This window comes from Sinohyriopsis cumingii, chromosome 6 (assembly GCF_028554795.1).
Source record: "Sinohyriopsis cumingii isolate HCF-2022 chromosome 6, ASM2855479v2, whole genome shotgun sequence".
NCBI classification, from domain to species: domain Eukaryota; kingdom Metazoa; phylum Mollusca; class Bivalvia; order Unionida; family Unionidae; genus Sinohyriopsis; species Sinohyriopsis cumingii.
Window position 1 is genome coordinate 64332698 of NC_142966.1, and position 21516 is coordinate 64354213.

Genomic DNA, 21516 nt, shown 5'->3' on the forward strand with positions numbered 1-21516 from the left:
TCGGACAGCCACAGAACTCTGGAATTATGAGTCACCAAAACCAATTTTACTTAACCTTACCCAGTGACAGTTCCATGGAGGTGTTTCCCAAGAACACGTTGTGCTGTTACACGGCCAAATTACCTCAAGCCATCCAGTTAGATCACGAAGCCCATTGGGAAGTGGCTTTAGTAGAAATGATTCACCCGACCCAAGTCCTCAATGTCCTTCCCAATCAAAATTTTTTTGATGTGGAAGTTCATGACGAGCAAATGCAACAGTGGATGGATAGCAATGTCAAATATGACAAGAAAACCCGTACACAAAAGTACACCACCTATCACTTGTTCATTCCCCCAGGCTATTATTTTAGTGGTCAACATTTGGTCAGCACCATAACCTCCAGGTTTAATGTCGTGTTTCTGAAAGCTTTGGAGCATGTCAACAAAAATGTCACCATGGAGTACCACAAAGCAGCTCGTCGCTTCTTGATGAAATTTGAACGAAGTAAAATCCTGTCCATTTTATTTTGTCCTGAATTGTTTGACATGTTGGGCGGAGACATGGACATGAGAAAGACCATGCTCAAGAAAAATGAATTACCCATCGTTTACGACAACGAGTCTTTTAGCAAGTTATTTCGTGCCCCGGTAGAACTGAACTAAGGACTGAATTTGATGTTCGTGTATTCCGATGTGGTGGAGTACAACGTGGTGGGACACACCTCCGTACCGTTACTGCGTGTCATTCCTTTCAAAGTGGATTCTGCCACGAACACTGACGAGGAAGGTGGAAACACTTACCACGTCCACCGCGAATTTGTCCATCCTCACTATTTGCCTGTCAGTAAGTCGTATTTGGACACGGTCAACATTGCTATAAAAGGAGATCTGGGACAAAATATTCCATTCACCAAAGGAAAAGTCACGGTGAAACTCCATTTTCGAAAACGGTTCTCTCACGACTCTTAAGTCATGTATCCAGTGTACCGAGGGGTTGCTCGACAGCGAGGACACGGCTTAGGAGACATGTTAAAATCGGCCTTTCGTTCGGTGGCCCCGGTGTTGAAACCGATGGTGACACGCGGATTGCACGCCTTGAAAGATGCGGCACTGACGCAAGGCAAAGAATTTCTCCAAAATGTCATCATCGACAAACAAAACCCTAAAGAAGCCTTCATGAGGGCAGGCAAAAATGTCTTGCTGCAAACGGGAAAAGACATTTTAGGCCAACGAGAAACACCTATAAATGCCCTGCACGCTACCGAGTCAGGCATTCAGCAAGGACAAGGCAGAAAGAGACGACGAAGAAAACACCCTTTCACCAGACTTCAAGCTAGAAAGGCCAAGAAAAGAAGAACCGTTCGAGACTTAGACGTTTTCGATTATTGAGAAAAGAGACAAAAAAAAAATGATGCACCGAGAATCTTGCGCTTGTTCCAAGACGGAACTGGATCTGTTTGCCATGCCCCCCACGATGATGACGATGCAAGAATCCCAGTGGGTGGAATTTCACCCCGTCTCCTCACTGACCGATTCCGCTCCCATCGAGTTTGAAATCAAAGGACAGCCCGAAGATTACATCGATCTGAATAGCAGTTACTTGTACCTGAAAGTCAAAATTCTAGACAAGACTGGAGGTGCTATAGACGATGAAGCAGTAGCTCCCGTCAACAATTTCATGCATTCCTTGTTCAGTGGAGTGGACTTGTACTTGAATAACAAACTGGTCAGTAGCAGCATGGATACTTACCCTTATCGTGCCTACCTGGAAAATCTCTTGACGTACGGAATAGATGCCAAGAACACTCATCTCAATGCCTGTGTGGTATGGGAAGCTGACGAACCTACCAAGTTTGAAATATTGGAAACTGATGAAAAGAAAGACAACAATGATGGATTTGTAGAACGAAGAAAGAGAATCACGGGAGCCGACACAAGTTTAGAACTGATGGATCGTTTGCATTTGGACATGTGGTTGCAAGAAAAGTATTTGCTGAACGGGGTGGATGTCCGCCTGAGACTGAATCGTAGCAGTGCCGCTTTCCATTTGATGGCTGATAGTGACGGTTACAAAACCAAAATCCTAGAAGCCAGACTCTACGTACGCCGTGTGGAAGTGTTACCTAAAGTGGGAAACGACATCAGTCAGACGTTGAGCAGAACGACTGCCAAGTATCCCATACGACGCGTGGAAGTGAAAACCTTCACCATTCCCAAGGGACAGCGATCCATGATCGAAGATCATCTGTTCCAAGGACAGTTACCCAAACGTTTGATCGTTGGTATCGTCGAGAATACAGCCTTCAACGGAGCTGCCGAAAAAAATCCTTTCTACTTTCAACACTTTGGCGTGTCCAAAATCGAAGTCAGTCGCGATGGCAAGACCTTGTGTACCCGACCTTTCGAACCTGACTTTACCAAGAAGAATTACTTGAGATCGTACTTGTCCTTGTACGAAGCCACCGGACAGTTAGGAACCAATACCAGTCACGGTATTACGTACGAGGATTATGCAGGAGGCTACGCTTTGTGGGCTTTTGATTTCACTCCAGACCAAGGCAGCGACGAGGGACATTTCCACCCTATAAAATCCGGCCAGATTCGTGTGGAAATTCAGTTTAAAGACCGAGACCCTGATGAAACGGTGAACGTCATCCTGTATGCAGAATTCGATAATACCATAGAAATCAACAGTTTGAGAGAAGTCATCCTAGATTACTAGAAACCATGGAAGACTGTTATCCCTCTTTACCTAGTGGAGAAACGTTTAGTGTTGGATTATTGTTAAAAAATGTTAGAGTTCTTGTTGTTTAGTGTTAAGTGATTTTTGAATAAAAAAATGTTGTGTTTTGAAAAAAATTGTTTGATGTTATATTGTTGGATTATTGTTAAAAATGTTAGAGTTGTTGTTTAGTGTTAAGTGATTTTTGAATAAAAAATGTTGTGTTTTGAAAAAAATGCCTTTGTCTTTTGTTTAGCTATAAGAATGTTGGATTGATGCTCTTTCATTTCTTACTATCCCTCTCATGACACTCACTAAACGTTGCGACTCAAAAACCGTATGGGGGATGTTTTCCTTCACGTCCGCGCTTTGACTTTAAGAACCGGGTTGTTTCCAGTCTAACCATCCATTGTCGACTCATCCTCCTAGGAAGATGTGCTCCAAACTAGCTAAACTCAACGAAGCCTACGTAAATTTGCATAGGGTCAGACACAGACTGATACCGAAGCCAGAAGAAATAGAGAATGTGAGAATGTTAAAAATCACTGAAGACCTGATAGAAGAGCTCTTCAGAGAAGAAATGAACAGGGAAAAAGAAGAATGGACAGAGAAGTACAGACTTCAGAGACAGCAGCAACAACAACAACAACAAGAGCATCAGCAGCAGCAACCTGAACCTGACAGAGGCTTTGTCGATTGCCGTATCGACACCAAAGAGTTCTTCTTTTCTTTCCGAAGAAGCAGACCTATCGCCAGAAAGTCTATCCTCAGAGGACATCGCATTCTTAGAAACTAAAAAAAGAATGCCATAGCAAACAAAAAAAAAAAAAAAACAGCCCTTTTCAGGGCTATCCCAATACTCTAGAAAAGAAATAACGATCGATTTGCCAATGTGTGTAGGTAGAATAGTGTGAAAATAAACACTAACTCTTTTTTAAAAAATGTGAGGGTATGTGTTTGTGTGTTAGTAAGTGCTTAAGTAAGTTGGTATGAATAGTAGATTAAAATCATGTTTTTTTTGGTGTTTGAGGTGTATATTTGGAGTTAGATTGGATTGCTTTGCGTATGTGAATAGTCTAATGAAGTGATTTATAAAAAATTTTAAAATAGTGATGGGTAGCATAAAAAAGTGAGTGAGTGTTTCTTTTAGGTCCGCGCGTTGTTGTTTTTGGTCATGATGTAGGTAACATCAATTTTATGTTTTTTAGGGGGATGTTTTCCTTCACGTCCGCGCTTTCACTATAAATTGAAACTCGTTCGGCAGTCTAGCTACCCTTGTTGATTGATCAACACCAAAAATGAACACGAGACTGTCTAAACTGTTGGAACTTCATGTGCATCTGGAATATGCCAGGCGCCTGTTGAATGAACTGGCCGCGGAAGCCATTGTGGAGGAGGGAAGGATAAGAGAGGAGGAGGAAAGAAGAAAAAAAGAAGAGGAGGAGAGAAGATATAAAGAAGAAGAAGAGGAAAGAAGATACAAAGAGGAGGAGAGAAGAAAAAAAGAAGAGGAGGAGGAGGAGAAGGAAAAGAAGAGAAGAAGAATAAATTTCAGAATCCCAGAGAGCGAAAATTGGGATTCTGAAGCGACATATCCTGCCTCTGCTCTCTCCCCCAAAAAAGTAAAAAGTAACTGGGGGATAAGATGTGTATGTGGCGCCAGGCCTGGAAGGTGCCACCATTAACCAGGTGTCCATGAAGTTCCAAAAAAACAGCCCTTTTCAGGGCTACCCAATACTCTAGAAAAGAAATAACGATCGATTTGCCAATGTGTAGGTAGAGTAGTGTGAATATAAACACTAACTCTTTTCTAAGATAGTGTGAGGGTATGTGTTTGTGTGTTGGTGCTTGTAAGAGCTCAGGTATGTTTGTGTGAATAGTAGATTATGGGTTTCTTTATTGTTTCTTAGCGTATGTGGAGAGTATAGTTTGGGTTTTGTAAGCGCTCACGTACGATTGTGAGGATAGTAGATTATGGATTTTGTTTATTGTTTCTTAGCGTATGTGTTTGTGTGTTTGTGTTTGTGTGTTTGTGTTTGTACCCGCTCACGTACGATTGTGTGGATAGTAGATTATGGATTTGTTTATTGTTTCTTAGCGTATGTGGAGAGTATAGTTTGGGTTTTATTATATGAAATGAAAAAGTAGGGGATGTTTTCCTTCACGTCCGCGCGTTGTTTGGTCATGATCTAGGTAAGATCAATTTTACGTTTTAGGGGGATGTTTTCCTTCACGTACGCGCTTTAAGTATAAGAACCCACAGTATTCGTCGTTCAAACCATTCTGCAAAGAATAAAAAAAGAAGATGGCTTCTAACCAAATGGACAAAATACAAACATTACAAGACGTTTTAGACAACTTAGGAATGATGGAGCAGATGTTGATAAGACTGGTTGAAGACCATTATTCCTATAGTCCCCATCGTGTAAAGATGGAAATTAATAACTTAAAAAAGGTAAAGGACAAGATTAGTGGTGTCATGAAAGAGATAAAGGAGGAGAAGGAGGATGAAGAGGAAAGAATAAGAATAAGCAAATGGAACGAAAAGATTGAAAAAGAAGAAGAAAATGAGAAGAGGAAGAAAGAAGAGGAGGAAGAGAAGAAGAAAGAAGAGCAGGAGAAAAAGAAAGAGAAGAAGAGAAAGAGTGTTGGAGATAAAATAAGAACTTGGTGGAGAAAAAGAAGAAATTAGAAGCAGAAGAAGAAGAAGAAAACCCAAAGGCCCTTTTCAGGGCCAGCCATATTTCTCGAAAAGAGATAGCCTTTCCATTGCCTACCCCTTTTTTTAAATTTAAATTTAAATTTAAAAAAAAAAATCCCAAAAGCCCAAACTCTATTCCCCATGTTAATTTCCCCTTGTCGCTAGACAGACCCACCCTGTTTAAATTCCTTTGACGCTATACAGTCCCCTATTCCCATGTTAATTTCCCCTTGTCGCTAGACAGACCCACACTATAGTTCCATGTTAAATTCCCCTTGTCGCTAGAGTGACCCACGATTTATTCCCATGTTAATTTCCCTTGTCGCTAATCTGACCCACGATTTTTCTCCATGTTAAATTTCCCTTGTCGCTAATCTGTCCCAGGGGGGTCTGTAATGCTAATTCCCATTGTCGCTAATGTATCCCCCTTTACTACTAGCATGTAATAGATGAATGAATATCCCAGCATGCATTTGTACAAGATGACTGAAGGTAGAATGCTGTGTATATTTCATACTAAATCAAAGATAATTGGTATTTATGAGTTAAAGGTTTACGCTTGAAATGCTGAATACTTAGCAAGTAAACTATAATAAACGCCAGCATAAATTAGTCATAAAAGATTTAACTCTCTTCTTTAGTATCTGAAGCATACACTGGTCTCTTTGGATACTTTTCAATTGGTCGACCCAGTTCTATCAATAGTATGGCGGCCTTGGTATTTTCATCCGATGTTCCATTATACAAGTTGTTAACATGTTTGCAATAAAAACAAGCTTTCATTATCAATCGATGAAATTGAATGTCTTTCTTTACATTTAAAAAAAACCTTTACATCTGTTTTGTGCATAATATACCACCAAATTCTAGATATGGTACCCAGTCCGATTAAAACTAGATGTCCACTGTCCTCCCTGAAGATAAGATAGCGGCCGCTTAGGGGTCACTTTCTGGCGACCTATGTTATTACCATATTCGCTAGTTTTATTAGCCAATTAGTGATTATGAGACGATACTAGTTATCCATGTACTGGGAAGTTTTTCAACTCAATGCGTAGCAATAACTTGCGTATATTTCTTCAATATAATAATCTTGTACATAGCATTTCAAATTGGCTTTTAAAAAGACTCAAGAAATAGTGATCACGTGTTTGGTTTCAGTTGTCGTTCCTAAAATTAATTATGCAAGGAGAAAGGGGATAATGGATACATGCTTTGTAAATTAAAAAAAAAAAATGTTTGACAGTTGTGATCACCAAAAGACAATAAAATGAAACACGCATTGGATATATTACGCCCAAAATTATTTTAGAAAACTATAAATGATACTAAAAGAAATAAACACAAAACATACAACATGATCTTACGAAAAATAGTTGTTACCATTAGTGATCCCAAAGGTGACAGCAAACAAGCGTGGTGAGCTTCGGCCTATAAAGGACACCTCTATCACTTATTTGGAAGTAAACGAAACATGTATTTTTAACTAAGAATCTACTGCGAATGTTCTCCAGACATCAGTTATTGAAACTGAGGAAACTCTTGCTAAAGTGTTCTAAAATCTATGCGGTCACTATCGTGCTTTCTGCCAAAATTCTTAATAAGCTGGAGAAAGAAATTTACCTTTCCCTTCTGCATCTGCAGAAAATACTTCTAAAAGATTTAACAACTTATCAGGTAACAACTACATTAGCACTGACAAATACCAACTGAGACTGTCGAAAATATATGTTCAGGCTATTTCGAATGGTTTTGCCTACATAATTGATCTGTCATTAAAAATAGGCAAAAAAATAAAGCATCTGTAAATGCAGTTGTTTCAGGTATTTTTTTAAACAAAAGGCAGTAAATCGAATCCAGGTAATTGTTGTCCAATATCTGAGGTTTACTCTTATTTTGCATAAAATGATCTCGTCTCCCCCATTCTGGTTTCTTTAAGTGACTTAATATGTTGTTAACAAGCTCAAGAATGGCATGATGGTGAGATTATTCGCCTTTCAACCCTTTGATATGAAAAAAATCCTTTTATGCGGTTAATCACTCCATTCTTTTGCATAAACGAAAATATCGCGGCATTACAAACACTGGATTGTCACAGTTTTTGTGACTATCTATTGTAACGGTAACCTTTCTGACGATGAGATCACAACAATGCATTAGCATTTATCGGGTAAGCCCTCTGTCAGTTGAAGTTTACTGTAGACACTTTCTACTGAGTATTAGAGTTACAAAATTAAAATAAAACGTTTGTTTATAGATATATTTCTTTTATATAAAAAAAGAATAAATAATGCACGTTGTGAATTCAGGGAGCAGTGGTTTCTGTTGTCGTAAGGGTCTGTGTTCAAGAGAGGTATAGGAAGAAGACAACGTGCAGACACCAACCCCCACCACACCCTGAGTTATGTATTATTGCTCAAAACTGTCGTTTAGCTGATATACTGTGCAAACCTGGACAAGATTTAAAAAGAGAGACGTTACTCTGTTCGAAAACTTTCTCATAGTTTGAAGTCATCAGATATTAGATCTGTATTAAAATGGTTATACGATGTGTGTGTGTGTATGTGTGTGTGTGTGTATTTCCAAGAGAAAGAAACTTCTCATAGGTACCAGACTGATTTCATTCCAGATACAATTGTGCTACGTCAATGTAACACTGTCCATGGAAGACATGGAGTTTGGCTGCCTTATAATGGAGTACACTATAAGTACTCCCTCATTATAATGCTGTATGTGACAGCTATTGAGAGCACCTAATAATAACACTATCACTGTTCCTCGGTTACGTCGAGAAAAATTAAAAGTAAAACTGCACGCACTTGGGACATTTGCGGAAATTGGATTATCATGAAAAGCGGATCTCTTATTTTTTCCAAAGAAGATTAATAATTTAAAAAAAAAAAACAAAAGGAAGAAGGGTAAATAAAGAATTAAAGCCAAACAACGTAATACCCGACAGTAATATAAGTGGCATATTGTATAAAAAAAGTTGGTATTTTTTATTAAAATATATTGATGCTTGGAAACATTCTATCAGGAACTGTATGAATCTAAGTAACGTTTAGAAACAACTTACTTTATATCTGTAGTTCTTATATTTTCTTATATTTGTTAGAACAAAAATAATGCGGACACTGCTTGTAAATAAATAAATTTGTGTGTGTGTGTGTATATATATATAATGCGGACACTGCTTGTAAATAAATAAATTTGTGTGTGTGTATATATATATATATATATATATATATATATATATATATATATATATATATATATATATATATATATGTATATATACACACACACACACACACACACATTCCTTGTTCCAGCACTGCCATTTGCTGAATCTTTTTACGTCGGTGACGTTGCGTGCACTTATTGATCAAATAACGCTGTACGGAGAACATGGCATAATAGTTTATTTGTACAATTACATTGCTTCAAAATGGCAAGCAAGCTATAAAGTAACGAATGATATTTCCTACATACCGTCAGTATCTTTAGATTTGCATTGAAAGTGCGTTGCAATTAAATCCTTTAAATAATAAATGTGTATTCTGTACCGTTGCAGTTATATCGCAGCCATTAAATAATAAATACATGTTCTCTATCAACGTCTATATCTTCAAAAACTAACATAATTATATTGAATCCAGTGCTGTTTAAGGCCAGCAAGGTCTCGAAATCATTTCCGAATCAGAAAATCTTTGCAGAGAAGGCTAATCTAACCGAGGCGTTACAGCAACCACACGTGCTTAGCAGTCTTTATATGACTGAAACTTGAAATCGATCGCAAACCATTTCAGTGCGTATACATATTGTGATCGAAGTGTTCGCATCGTTTCACGAGCGTTGTGATTGGCGAATGTAGAAAAAAAAAATATCTTGACTAAGGTCTTGTTCTCTTCAGTCTCCTCCATACAATTAAAACAAATTGGTAGCATAGAATAAACTAAATTGTCCAAATTAATTCATAATAAAAGTTTAATTAAAATTTTTAAAGTTTTGTACTTATCTGAAAGCAACAGAACATTCAGACACTTGTTTCTTTGAGTAAAATGGTGTTATCATTCGTTTTCTCCTTTTATGTGATAGAAACACGTGCTTGTGGTAGGACAGTATTGACAGCGGCACTCGAATGGGGAGGGGTAAACTAATTAAACTAATTATGTGTACACTCACCAACTGGTGAGTGTACACATGATTAGTTTACCCTGGAATCAAGAACCTGTAGGTATTGGGCTAAATTAACGGATAGTTCCAACTTAATGATGATCAACATTTCTGTTTTTCTTGTCACATGACTAACTTAATCACATGACTTTGAAAATGGCGATATTTTCACTACTCTGTATTTTGTGCGAAGTACGCATAGATTTTACAAGTGATTCATTTACATTTACTAACTTAAAACACTGTGTATATAGTCGACTGAAACACTTCTCCAGTGGAAAGATTGGTTCAGGTGATGCAAGATTATGCTGTAGCCGCCAGTGATATGCAGAGAATAATGTGTTCACAGTACCAGAAGCTATGATGTTGTTGCATCCCATCCCAAGTCGCATGCGACATGATCATTTACAATATCGGCAACATATTGGTACATATTTCAAATAAACTCGGGTAAATTAAAGTGGCTGGTTTTTATTTATTTCCACGACTTGTACAACCCCAGAAGATTACGGATATTATAATAATTGTCACCATGATCACATACACACACACAGAGAGATTATGTCTTATTTCTCTACTCAGTAAATCTCTCTCTTCTGCAACTAGATAACCTAATAATACTGCATATTTCCAGTCAATTCACAGATGATGTGGAAGTATAGAGTAAAACCATTTGGGATGCATCTTATAGAACGTTAAATATATCAAGACATTAATGGAGTGTCAGATCTGATATATGTACATGGATGGATATAGCAACATTGATACATCATTTGCGACAATTCTGGACATTTATTGGTATCTATGGATTGCCCACAGTACATGTAACTTCTCATCTGCCATGATAATGGAAAGCGCCATACAAGTCAAAACACTTAATGAATCTTTTTAAGATCAGCAAATACAGTTGAACAATTTCCATTTTTGGTGGTGTTTTGCTGCCCCTCAGCTTTCTAGTTGCTGTACCATCACCGAGCAGAACTTATACATATTGTATATTTACACCATCACGGTTCATTTTTGTCATTAATCTGATATATTGTTCCAGTGTCTTAACCTTCTGGTCCTGTATACTTTCCCTGTGTTATTTTTGCTTTTGCAGTAGTCATTTCCCCACAAGCCAGTATAGTGTGCAGTAACAAATGTGATTGGTTTGATTTTGTTTGACTTGCCATATTCCTTTAGTAAAAGTGAGCCAATGGAAAGGAGTGTCACCTGTGGATTATTGTGGCCTGTCACTGATAAGAATATTCCAACACTCAATTTAGAGCCAAATTAATGATTACGTGTTTGTCGCTAGATAATATATGAAATTTTATAGCCACTTTTCACATTGGTTACGGACAAGGCTTCACATTGAGAAAAACAGTTGTATGAAATTAAATTTTAGTTGTTTTGGTCTGTCAGGGAATGGGATTTTTCTACCTCTGTGTAATACTTTATTAGCAAAGATTTAAAGCTTAATGTAGAAAAGCTAGAGGTGATCCAAATACTGTACTCAAGGAGTAGGATGGTGAGATTAATTACTGTAATACTGAATGGCACAGTTGTCATTCTTGATAGCCAGAATACTTGACTTAGTTAACTCTTTTGAAAAGTATAGGCTCCTAGATGGTATCATGGTACCAATTGTTTTTCCATATACCTCAATGCTAATGTTTTGTGAAATAAATATACTTTCTATCCTACCTCAGCATGCATGTCACACGCTGTCATAGAGAACGATGTTAGATTGTCAATTTGACAAGGACAAAACCAGATACTTCATTGCATTTAATAGAGATAACTCTGCTGGAACTAGACAGGGGTAAGAGTTATCTAGTCACAACAGTCACAGTCACATCTTACAAAAAATAAAAAAAAAATAAAAAATGTGATCCAGATATGAATTAACATAAGCTGACATGTTGCCAAGAGGCTTAACCTTTTATAAGACTAACAGAAAGTACAACTCTTGCATAATGCACCAGTCACAACTAGTGTTGTTTATTTCTGAATACAATGTTCCCTACACCTTAAGCTCTGCCAACCTGGGGTTGTACAATTGGTACTGTTATATCAGATGAGCAATTAGATATGACCAATGAGAATTATTCACTATGGTTAGTAACATAATGGGTGTAAAAAAATAATTTGAACCAGTCCCATTGGGAAAGTTACCTGTAACTGTTGAATTTTTTCTCTTTTGTTCTTGTTTTTTATTTTGGTTTTTCATGAGAAATCTACATAAGCATGAGCTTGTCTTCAAACAGTTTTGACATATATATATATATATATATATATATATATATATATATATATGTAAATCTATAGTATAGTGTATATATATATATTATAAATCTATAATATATATTTATGCATAATTCTATAGAATATATATATAGAAATTTATAGTATAGTATAGTATATATATATATATATATATATATATATATATATATATATATATATATATATATATATATATATACGTAAATCTATATATTATAGTATATATATATATAGAAATCTATACAAAATATATACTGAATGTTTTTCTTGTCCAGAACATCTTTTATTGCTGTGTTCTATACAAATACATACTAGTTGTCTTCCGTTTTAGGACCTATGTACCCAAGGTACTAATGCCCCTGGTTGAGAAGATTGGAACAGCTATTGACAACTATCTGCAGCAGCCATATGCAGGAGAGCTGAGAGGTGAAGTAGTCCAGTCATTTAGTCAAACTGTATTGACAGCCATTATAAACCAGTATAGAATCCTTTGTATGTTTCCTTTTCCAGCTCCTTTGAGTGTTTTTAATTCAAGTTGTACCTAACAGCACCAACCTACCCACCCTTTCTCTAATTGGCTTTGCAACCATCGTTGGGTTTAAGCTTTTGTACATTGCTGTTGATGGGAAAATTGTTTTATTTTTTTAAACATATTTAGCTAATTATACTTTTAAAATATTAGCATTTTGAGCTCAGTCTTATTAAGCACAGAGATTTGAAAAATTTCTTGAATGTCAAGAAACAATCTCTGCATGAAAATGAGTTAATATGAAATTAATGTTTTTAAGAACTGGTGGTGTATTATAAATAGAGGGTAAAAAAGTACAGACAACATAAGTCACTCTATTGCAATAGAGCACTCCGTTCTTATAAGATCCTTCATTATAAAACAGATTCTGTTATAAGGTAGATAGTAACATTGATCCCATTTTATTAAGCAGTTGTGAAATTATATATATGGTGTTTTTCATTATTAGGTGGTTTCAATGGCTGTCACATGCAGCATTATTATGAGGGAGTACTAATAGTGTACTCCATTATAAGGCAGCCAAACTCCATGTCTTCCATGGACAGTGTTACATTGAGGCAGTGGGGCCCCAAGTGGCCAAGTGGTCTAAAGCGCTTTCCGTTACGGATCATTGCCATTTCACCTCTGTCTGCATGGGTTCAGGTCTCTGATTCGGCCAATGTGGGTATGTAAGAAAGCTTGCCAATAGCTTCTCATGCGTCGGTGGTTCTTTCCGTGGTTTTCCCAGGTTCTTCCTCCACCATTAATACTGGCCGCCATGTATAGCCTATCATGTGCTGAAAAATGGCATTAAACCCAACAACATTGAGTTTGTACTGCTCCTTCTCCCTTTAAAATGAGCACTTTGTCTTTTGTATAAAGTAAATTTTACACACCTGAGAAAAGTGTCCACAGGTGACCCTCCTTGGATGATCATGTTCTACTATTTTTATTTGTGTTGTCATTCCCAAGATCTAGTTGGTCCTAAATCAAAATGGTGCTGATCTGACTGATATTTAATATGCTGCCATGGTGGCCATCTTGTAAATCTTGTTTGTGCTATTACTCCTGAATGGAAATCTTATGATGTGGGGTTTTGACAAGAGGGCTTCTTATTGTAGCTGTTCGGTTCTTAATTAAAATAGGTCTGACCTCTAATGGTGGCCATCTTGAAAATCTTGTTATCGCTACTCCTTTTAGATGGATGGTCAGGATTAGTATGTTGTCTAGTTTGTTGTGAAGGAAAATTGTACTGATCACACATTCAACATGACCATGATAGCAGCCATCTTGAAAATCTTGTTATTGTTACATCTTCTAAACAAAAAATTATATTGACATGGTGGTTTTCATCAGAAGACTTTCTATTATGTAATGTGGGTCTTAAATGAAAATGGTGTCAATCTGACCTCAAATATGGTAACCATGGATGCAGTTTTTAGAATCTTGTTATACTATTTTTTCTTGATGGATGGTGATAACAGTAGGTTTTCGCCTGTAATCTTATGATGTCTGGTTGGTCCTGAATGAAAATAGTGCTGATTGGACAACCATATAGCAACCATGACAGCCATCTTGAAAATTGTGTTGTCACTGCTTTTAAACAGAAATTCATATCAACATGGAGTGTTGACAGAAGATGTTTTATAGTGTCTGGTTGGTCGTAAATGAAAATGATGCCAATCTGACATCCAATATGGCCACCATTATGACCCTCTTGAAAATAATTATCACTACTCCAGAATGGATGGACATGGGGTCTTCTCTCAAAGACTTATGATATACAGTTGATGTTGATCCTAGATGAGAATGATGCCAGCCTCACAACTAATGACTGGCCATCTTGAAAATCTTTTTGTCACTACTCCTGACTGGATGGTCTTATTAATGTAAGGTTTTGCCCAAACGACTGCTAATGTTGTTTATATTGTCTAAAGGAAAATGGTACGAATCTGATTTCCAGAAGGACCACCACAGTGACCAATTTAAAAATCTTGTTTTTACTAAATTGTATCATTGTTGGTTACAACAATGCTCAGCAGTGAAAAAGGAGAAGCAGAACTGTCTTGGATTCTTAGAAATTAATTTTTAATGCCAGTGTGTCAGCCTTTACAAATTACTTTTGTTTCACCTTTCTCCATATTGGAAGTCATCTTGGCTATACAAAAGCTTGTCATTGCTCTTTCATGCATTTAGGCATAATAAGTATTCAGATTCTACATTGTCTGTGTAGCAATGAAGAGCTGACAAGCTGAGTAGACATCTTGTTTTTTTTCATAATGACAGTTAAGTATTCCATCTTTAATTAGGTCATATTTAGCTCTACTGATCATAGATCATTACCTGTTTTTCTGACATCTGATGTCTGTCCAACTCCAGTTTTATTTCACTGTTCTTCCTACACTACTTAATAAATGATTTCCATGAAATTTTACACAAATATTCATTCCATGCTTGACTTGGCCCTAAATAAAAATAGTGCTGCTCAGGTATCCAATATAGTCACCATGTTAACCATCTTAAAAATGTTGGGTTCACTACTCCTGAATTGATGGTTATATCAGCATCAGGCTTCTACTGACAGACTTCTCATGATGTCTACCTAAATTAAAATGTTTCTGAACTGACATCCAGTAAGGTTGCCATGGCAGCCATCTTTAAAATATTCTAATGATATCTGGTTGATCCTTAATTAAAATGGTTCCAATTGGACACCTAGTATGGCCATCACCATAGCAATCTTTAAAATCGTATTATCACTACTACTGCTGAACAGGAAGTCATATTGGCATAGTGTTTTCACCATATGACTTTTTATGATGTCTGATTGGTCCTACATGAAAATTGTGTCAGCTTGATATGCATCATCTTAACTACAGTGGCCATCTTGAGAATCTTGTTATCGCTACTCCACATAAATATATGGTCACATCAGCATAAATGACTTCTTTTGATATCGAGTTCATGGTCCTGAATGAAAATGGCACCAATTTGACATCCAGTTATTGTAACGACAGTGGCCATCTTGAAAATCTTGTTACTTGCTATTCCTTCTTAATGTAAAGTCAGATCTGCATCAGGTTTTCATCGGAAGACTTCTTATGGTATCTTGCTGGTCTTTAAAACGCAAGATTTTTCAGATCTGATATATAATACATGGTACCACAGTGACCTTCTTGAAAATCTTATTGCTACTAGATGGAAAGCTATATCAACATTTCATCAGTTGTACAAATTGGAAATGGTGCTGTTCTGCCATCCATATGGACACTGTGCCAAACATCTTGAAAATCTCGTTTGGCTGCTCGTCCTAAATGGAATGTCATATTGACTTGAGGTTTTCACCAGATGACTTCATATGGTGTCCAGTTAGTCTTAAAAATAATCATGCCTATCTGATATTCAGCATGGTCCCACAGCAGCTTCTCCTAATAGATGGAAAGTAACTAAACTTGAGTTTTCACCAGAATACTTCTTATAATGTCTTGCTGGCACTTAATGAAAATGGTACTGATCTGACGTAAGATGGCCACAATGTCAGCCATCTTGAAAATCCTTCTAAATGGAAAGTCATATCAACATGGAGGTTTTACTGTGAAATTAACTATGATATCTAGTTCATCCTGGATGAAAATGGTCCTAATTTGACCTCAAATGTAGCTGCCACAATGAATGTATTAAAAATCTTATTACTAATTTTTCTGAATAGATGTTCATATCAGCATGGGGTTTTCACCAAAAGTTGTGAATGGTGTCTATTTGCCCTAAATCAAAATTGTGTCAACTGAGGGATGCTTGTCCAAAATAGCTATTTGGATGGTTCAGAGTACATACTATTAATAACTTGTAAATACTTTTTGTGATTTGAACTGTTTAAATCGAATATGGGGCCCTGGGTGGCCAAGTGGTATATAAAGTGCTCATCATTACTGATTATTGCCATCTCACCTCCATCCGCATGGGTTTGAATCTCAGCCTTGGCCTATGTATGTATGTATGCATGTGAAAAAGCTTGCCAGTATCTTCCTGTGGGTAAGTGAATATTCCCAGGGTTTTAATGGGTTCTTTCTCCACCAGTTTAATTGGCCTTCGTATATACATGGGCTGAAAAATGATATTAAGCCTACAACAGCAACAAATTGAACACAGTGCCTGAAATTCATCTGTCATGGTATGCTTTTAGCAATGTTGTGTAGAATGAAATGCTTCATGACCTTTGCGACTTTGCTTTTAATGAGGTGAATTGAGCTTTTTATGACATTGTATCAAATTGGTTTTTTCTTGTAAAGGGAATATAGTTAACATTGAGGAATTACATGTAGATTTTATAGTAGACTTAAATTCCATGACAAAATGCATAAGTTTCAGGCATGTCTTAAATGCAGTCATTACTTTGAGGTAAGGAGTACAAATAGATAACTGATTAGAAAAGGCAATGAAATATCTCACCAGTTATGCATGGCATTAGCAGCTGTGTTGAATATGCTGGTAATTTGAAAGTTAGTGTGTAAGTTCCAATTAAAGACCAAATACTTTTAGTGATGTTTAATTTAATTGGAATGCATACTCATTTTGTGACAACATTGTTAGAATCAGCCCTGTAGGACACACTGTACTAATTATGCGGAAGAACTGTGAACCAGTCTAGAAATGGGTGAAGAAATAATAGAGTATTTACAGGTTTGGTGGTCCATAATTGGCTAATAATGAAAATTAAAATTTTAGGAAAAATATCTTTTGAGAGCTTATCCTATATGTAATGTAAATCAATATTGACAAATTTCTACTGATGCAATTTTAGCATTTTTACAGACTTGACTCAGGAGTACTCAGTAATGAAAGTAGCACCTGATTCATTTGGTGCAGAATCAATAACACGTGTTTCATGCACATGTATGTAAATAAAATGCCGCGGGTCATATGGTGTTCTCCACACATAAGCTTGCACCAAGGTTAGATGTGCATGAAGAATTATAGGTCTCATTATCAGCACCCAGAAATTTTAAGTTATTGAATTCTGAATATGATAGTGTTTCCATATGTTTACCATTGGAGTTGAATTAGTACCGTGAGTCCTGTAGGGTCTTGACTCATTGATTTCCAATACTAGTCATGTCAAATTGGCAACATTCCATGTCAAAATAGCAACATATTATGTCAGCTCTGGAAGATTAGGCAGTATATCCAAAATGTTTTTGTTATGTTATTAGTAATTTCTTTTCCTTTTTCCTAAAGGTATTGCCCAAGCTTTGAACTGCAGTCTTGGAGATGTGGTTATTGCCAATCTCATCTATGATATATCAGCGTAAGTAAGTCCTGTTGTAAACTATTGTAATAAGATGATATTGTGAAGGTTTACAGGATTGATAAAAAAAACATTTGCGATCAGTTAAATGATTTCAAATAAATTTGTTTCATAGTTTATCGTCTAAGCAACGCATCTACCTTGCAGCAACTTTCTCTTTTTAACACAATTTGGAGTTTCATTTATTTTTGTTGTTGACATAAATGAAAATGATCATTGTTGAAAATAGTTAACATAACATTTGTTTGCAGGCATACAAAGAAATAAAAAAACCATCTACCAATCTACTACAAAGACATTTTGGTTAGGTAATGGCATATTCATACTTCTTTACTACAATACCTTTAGGCTAGGGAATGGCATATCCATATTTCTTTACTACAATACCTTTAGGTTAGGGAATGGCATATCCATACTTCATTAGTAAAAAAGACCTTTAGGTTAGGGATTGGCATATCCATACTTCATTACTACAAAGACCTTTAGGTTAGGAAATGGCATATCCATGCCTGTTTAAAGGTAGACCTGATATAATTGTAAATTTAATGGTTGCAGGAAAACCTGTGTAAAAACGTTAACAAAAGATGTTAATAATGAACTGTATTGATAACTTGTATATCAGGACATGGATTTTCCATACTGCTTTGAAAACATCTTTGTCACCCAGAAGCTCATGGTCAGATTGGAACAACATTGACCATTGTAAAAAAAGTAATATAGTCTAACATTATACAAATCAGTCAAATAGTTTGAAATAAACAAAATTATTTTTCGTGTGTACAAAATAGGTAATAATGAAACAAATCAAGACATGCTCCTTGCACTGCAGTATATATGTCTTTATCAAGGAAAAGAACACTCCCATGTTTCATTGTAGTATAGCTGTCTTTATTAAGGCAAAGAACACTCCCATGTTGCAATGTAGTATAGCTGTCTTTATCAAGGCAAGGAACACTCCCCTGTTGCATTGTAGTATGGATGTCTTTATCAAGGCAAAGAACACTCCCCTGTTGCATTGTAGTTTAGATGTCTTTATCAAGGCAAAGAACACGCCCCTGTTGCAATGTAGTATAGCTGTCTTTATCAAGGCAAAGAATACTCCCCTGTTGCATTGTAGTATAGATGTCTTTATCAAGGCAAAGAACACTCCCATGTTGCATTGCAACATGTTTTACCAGTGTTTGACATGATATCGGTCAGTGACATCTTGAGAAAACAGTCATCTGCTCTCATACTTATCTTCAGGCTTTGCCTATTTCATATTACCATATTTTTTGTATGTCTTTTTAAACTGTTTGCCTCCAGACATGAAAATCTTTTTGCCAAAACAAGTTTTTCATGCCATCTAATATTTTGGACATCGTTTTGGATGAATTTTATTGATGCAGCTTTGGTTTTGGATGCAATTTTAGTTCTACAGTTGTAAGGAATAGGGAAAGACTAATTCTGATTTTGGAAAGTGGAGGAATGGCTTGCTTATTATCAGATAAACAAGTTTCATATATGATCCAGATTGTAAAATGTTAGGTTTACCAGATTTCACTCGACATTAATGTTTGTTTAAAAGTATATAACTCATCTGTAGAGAAGAAAGACCATAAAAGCATCAGAAGAACATGCTACATAAATTGAAAGAGAAAATCTTTTAAAGTGAAAGCCATTGTCTAAAATATTTTTGTTAAAACTTCCCTTAAGAATAATATGAAGACCTTCACCTGGTCATCACATACTGGTGGCATTTATAGGAACTGGTTCATTGGATAATAATGTATTTTTTAAAAATAACATAGTGCAAGAAAGAGTCTTGTTTCATGTGTTTTATGCACTATTATGAATTTATAAGTATTAGAATATAATTTAATTTGCTGTTTGTCTGATGTACATTTTGTTATCAGATCACACAATTTGCCATCAGTTCTTTGGTTCTGTTATGATGGTAACATATATTAATACTTTTAGGACGGTTCTACTTGCCTGCAACAGAAATACAATGCTGTGGTCAATGTGGATAATTACAGTCGAGATTCATTCCGGCTTATTTATTTTTATTTTGCTTGTCATTGTTGACAAACTCAGTAACCGGTCTGTGGTTACCCTATATTTACATAGATATTCATGAGTGGTAGTTGATGGAAAGAGATTAAAACATGGGGAATTGGTTTGCTTCATATGTGAAGCTTTGTTTTTCACTGTGTTAGCCACTAACATTTTCTTGTGGAGTGTTATAAATCGAGAAAACTCAGGAAGTAGTGTCAGGTTTCATGCATGAAACATAAAGTGTGATTACATTAGTACTGACTTTAAGGATGGCCTAATATCAATAGCGTGTTTTTGTTGGCTTGAGTTTGGGATTCTGAATAAAATATTTCTTTTGTGTTTGGATGAAGAAAAGTATTTATTTCTTGCTGTCAGAAAACATACAGAAAATACAGTTATCATTTGTTTTCTTTTTAAAGCAGGCTTCCTAAATATGCAGGTATCTGTTAAAACAGGTTTCATTGAAATGGTAGTTGACATTTAATCATATCATTTACATGTTCTCTTTCGATTCATCCAACGATAGAACAGTAGTTGGAAGGAAACTTAATCACATGACCTGGAACATCACTGAGTGACATAGAGTATTCATAAAAGTCATCAAAATTGGTTACAATAATGCATTTTGTTTGTAGATCTGACTTAAAAAATATTGGTGCACATAAATTAATGGTGTCCACTTTTTTTAAATCAAACACTGCAAATCTCAAATTAACAAGTTTGTAATATTATGACATCATTAATATGACATCATTAGTTACCTAAGTATATCATGGTACTAAGTAGCAATTGGACAGAAAATGACATGGTTGCAGGTTGTGTCTTATTAAAAAAATCACTCAGAAGAATGTTTATGTAATTTTAAGACTCATAATAAGAGACATATGAAAGAAAATAACTTATAGTTGGTGAAGTGTATACAAAAATTGTGAAAACTTTAGTGATTCATGACATGCTGTAAATTAGCAGAACAAAAATGTGATCTAGATAATTTTGTCATGATCAAACTAATTTACTTACAAAGATACACTTTATTTATCAACATACACTTTCCTTACCAACATATACCTTTATTATAAATAAACACTTTACTTCCTAACGTACGCTTTTCTTAACAACATAAACTTTTCTTTGTATGTATATTTTTTTGAGAAGTCTATGATCATTAACTTGTATACATGTAAATTTGATGTCTTTGAGTTTTTAAATAATAATTGTAATTTTATTTTATGGACAATTAGAGACAGGGTACTTTATCACATATTATTATGTAATGACCATTATTTGAGGATTGATATTCAGTTTGGAGAAGCAAACAATTTGCACCATCTTTTACATTTTAAAGTGATTTTGTTATGGTTAGAACCATAGCTATATAAATGCATTTGTTTTCAAAAGTTAAATGCTCAAACATTTCATAAGAGAGCATCATTAAAAAGGTAGAATTTGTGTATCATATACTCACTTGTAAATAAGATCAGATTAACCATTGCGTACTGCACCAGCAAATGGGGCCATCATTGTTCACTTTGTGAATGATGTACTTGGCTGCAACAATATTGGCTTAGATTTCCCATTGATTAATGCACCAGCAAATGAGGTAGTGATGTTCACTTTATGTATCATATACTCAAGTGCAGATAGGATTGGTCCAGGTTTACCACTGTATAATGTATCAGCAAATGGGACAGTGATGTTCACTTTATGTATCATATACTCAAGTGCAGATAGGATTGGTCCAGGTTTACCACTGCATAATGTATCAGCAAATGGGACAGTGATGTTCACTTTATGTATCATATACTCAAGTGCAGA

The 21516-nt window shown here is 35.8% G+C and overlaps 1 protein-coding gene across 3 annotated transcripts in view; it reads left to right on the top strand.

The window, feature by feature from the left end:
• The window catches only part of LOC149797090 (N-acylethanolamine-hydrolyzing acid amidase-like), a 92026-nt gene that overhangs the window by 39889 nt on the left and 30621 nt on the right, over positions 1 to 21516 (top strand). For 2 of the 3 annotated variants that reach the window (XM_089961766.1, XM_089961765.1), the window contains exons 2-3: positions 12183 to 12277; positions 17595 to 17664. In XM_089961766.1, coding sequence (XP_089817892.1) covers positions 12183 to 12277; positions 17595 to 17664 — 165 coding nt within the window. Of the gene's footprint in view, positions 1 to 9498; positions 9642 to 12182; positions 12278 to 17594; positions 17665 to 21516 lie in introns of those variants that run through there. The other variant, XM_089961767.1, reaches the window with a different exon arrangement.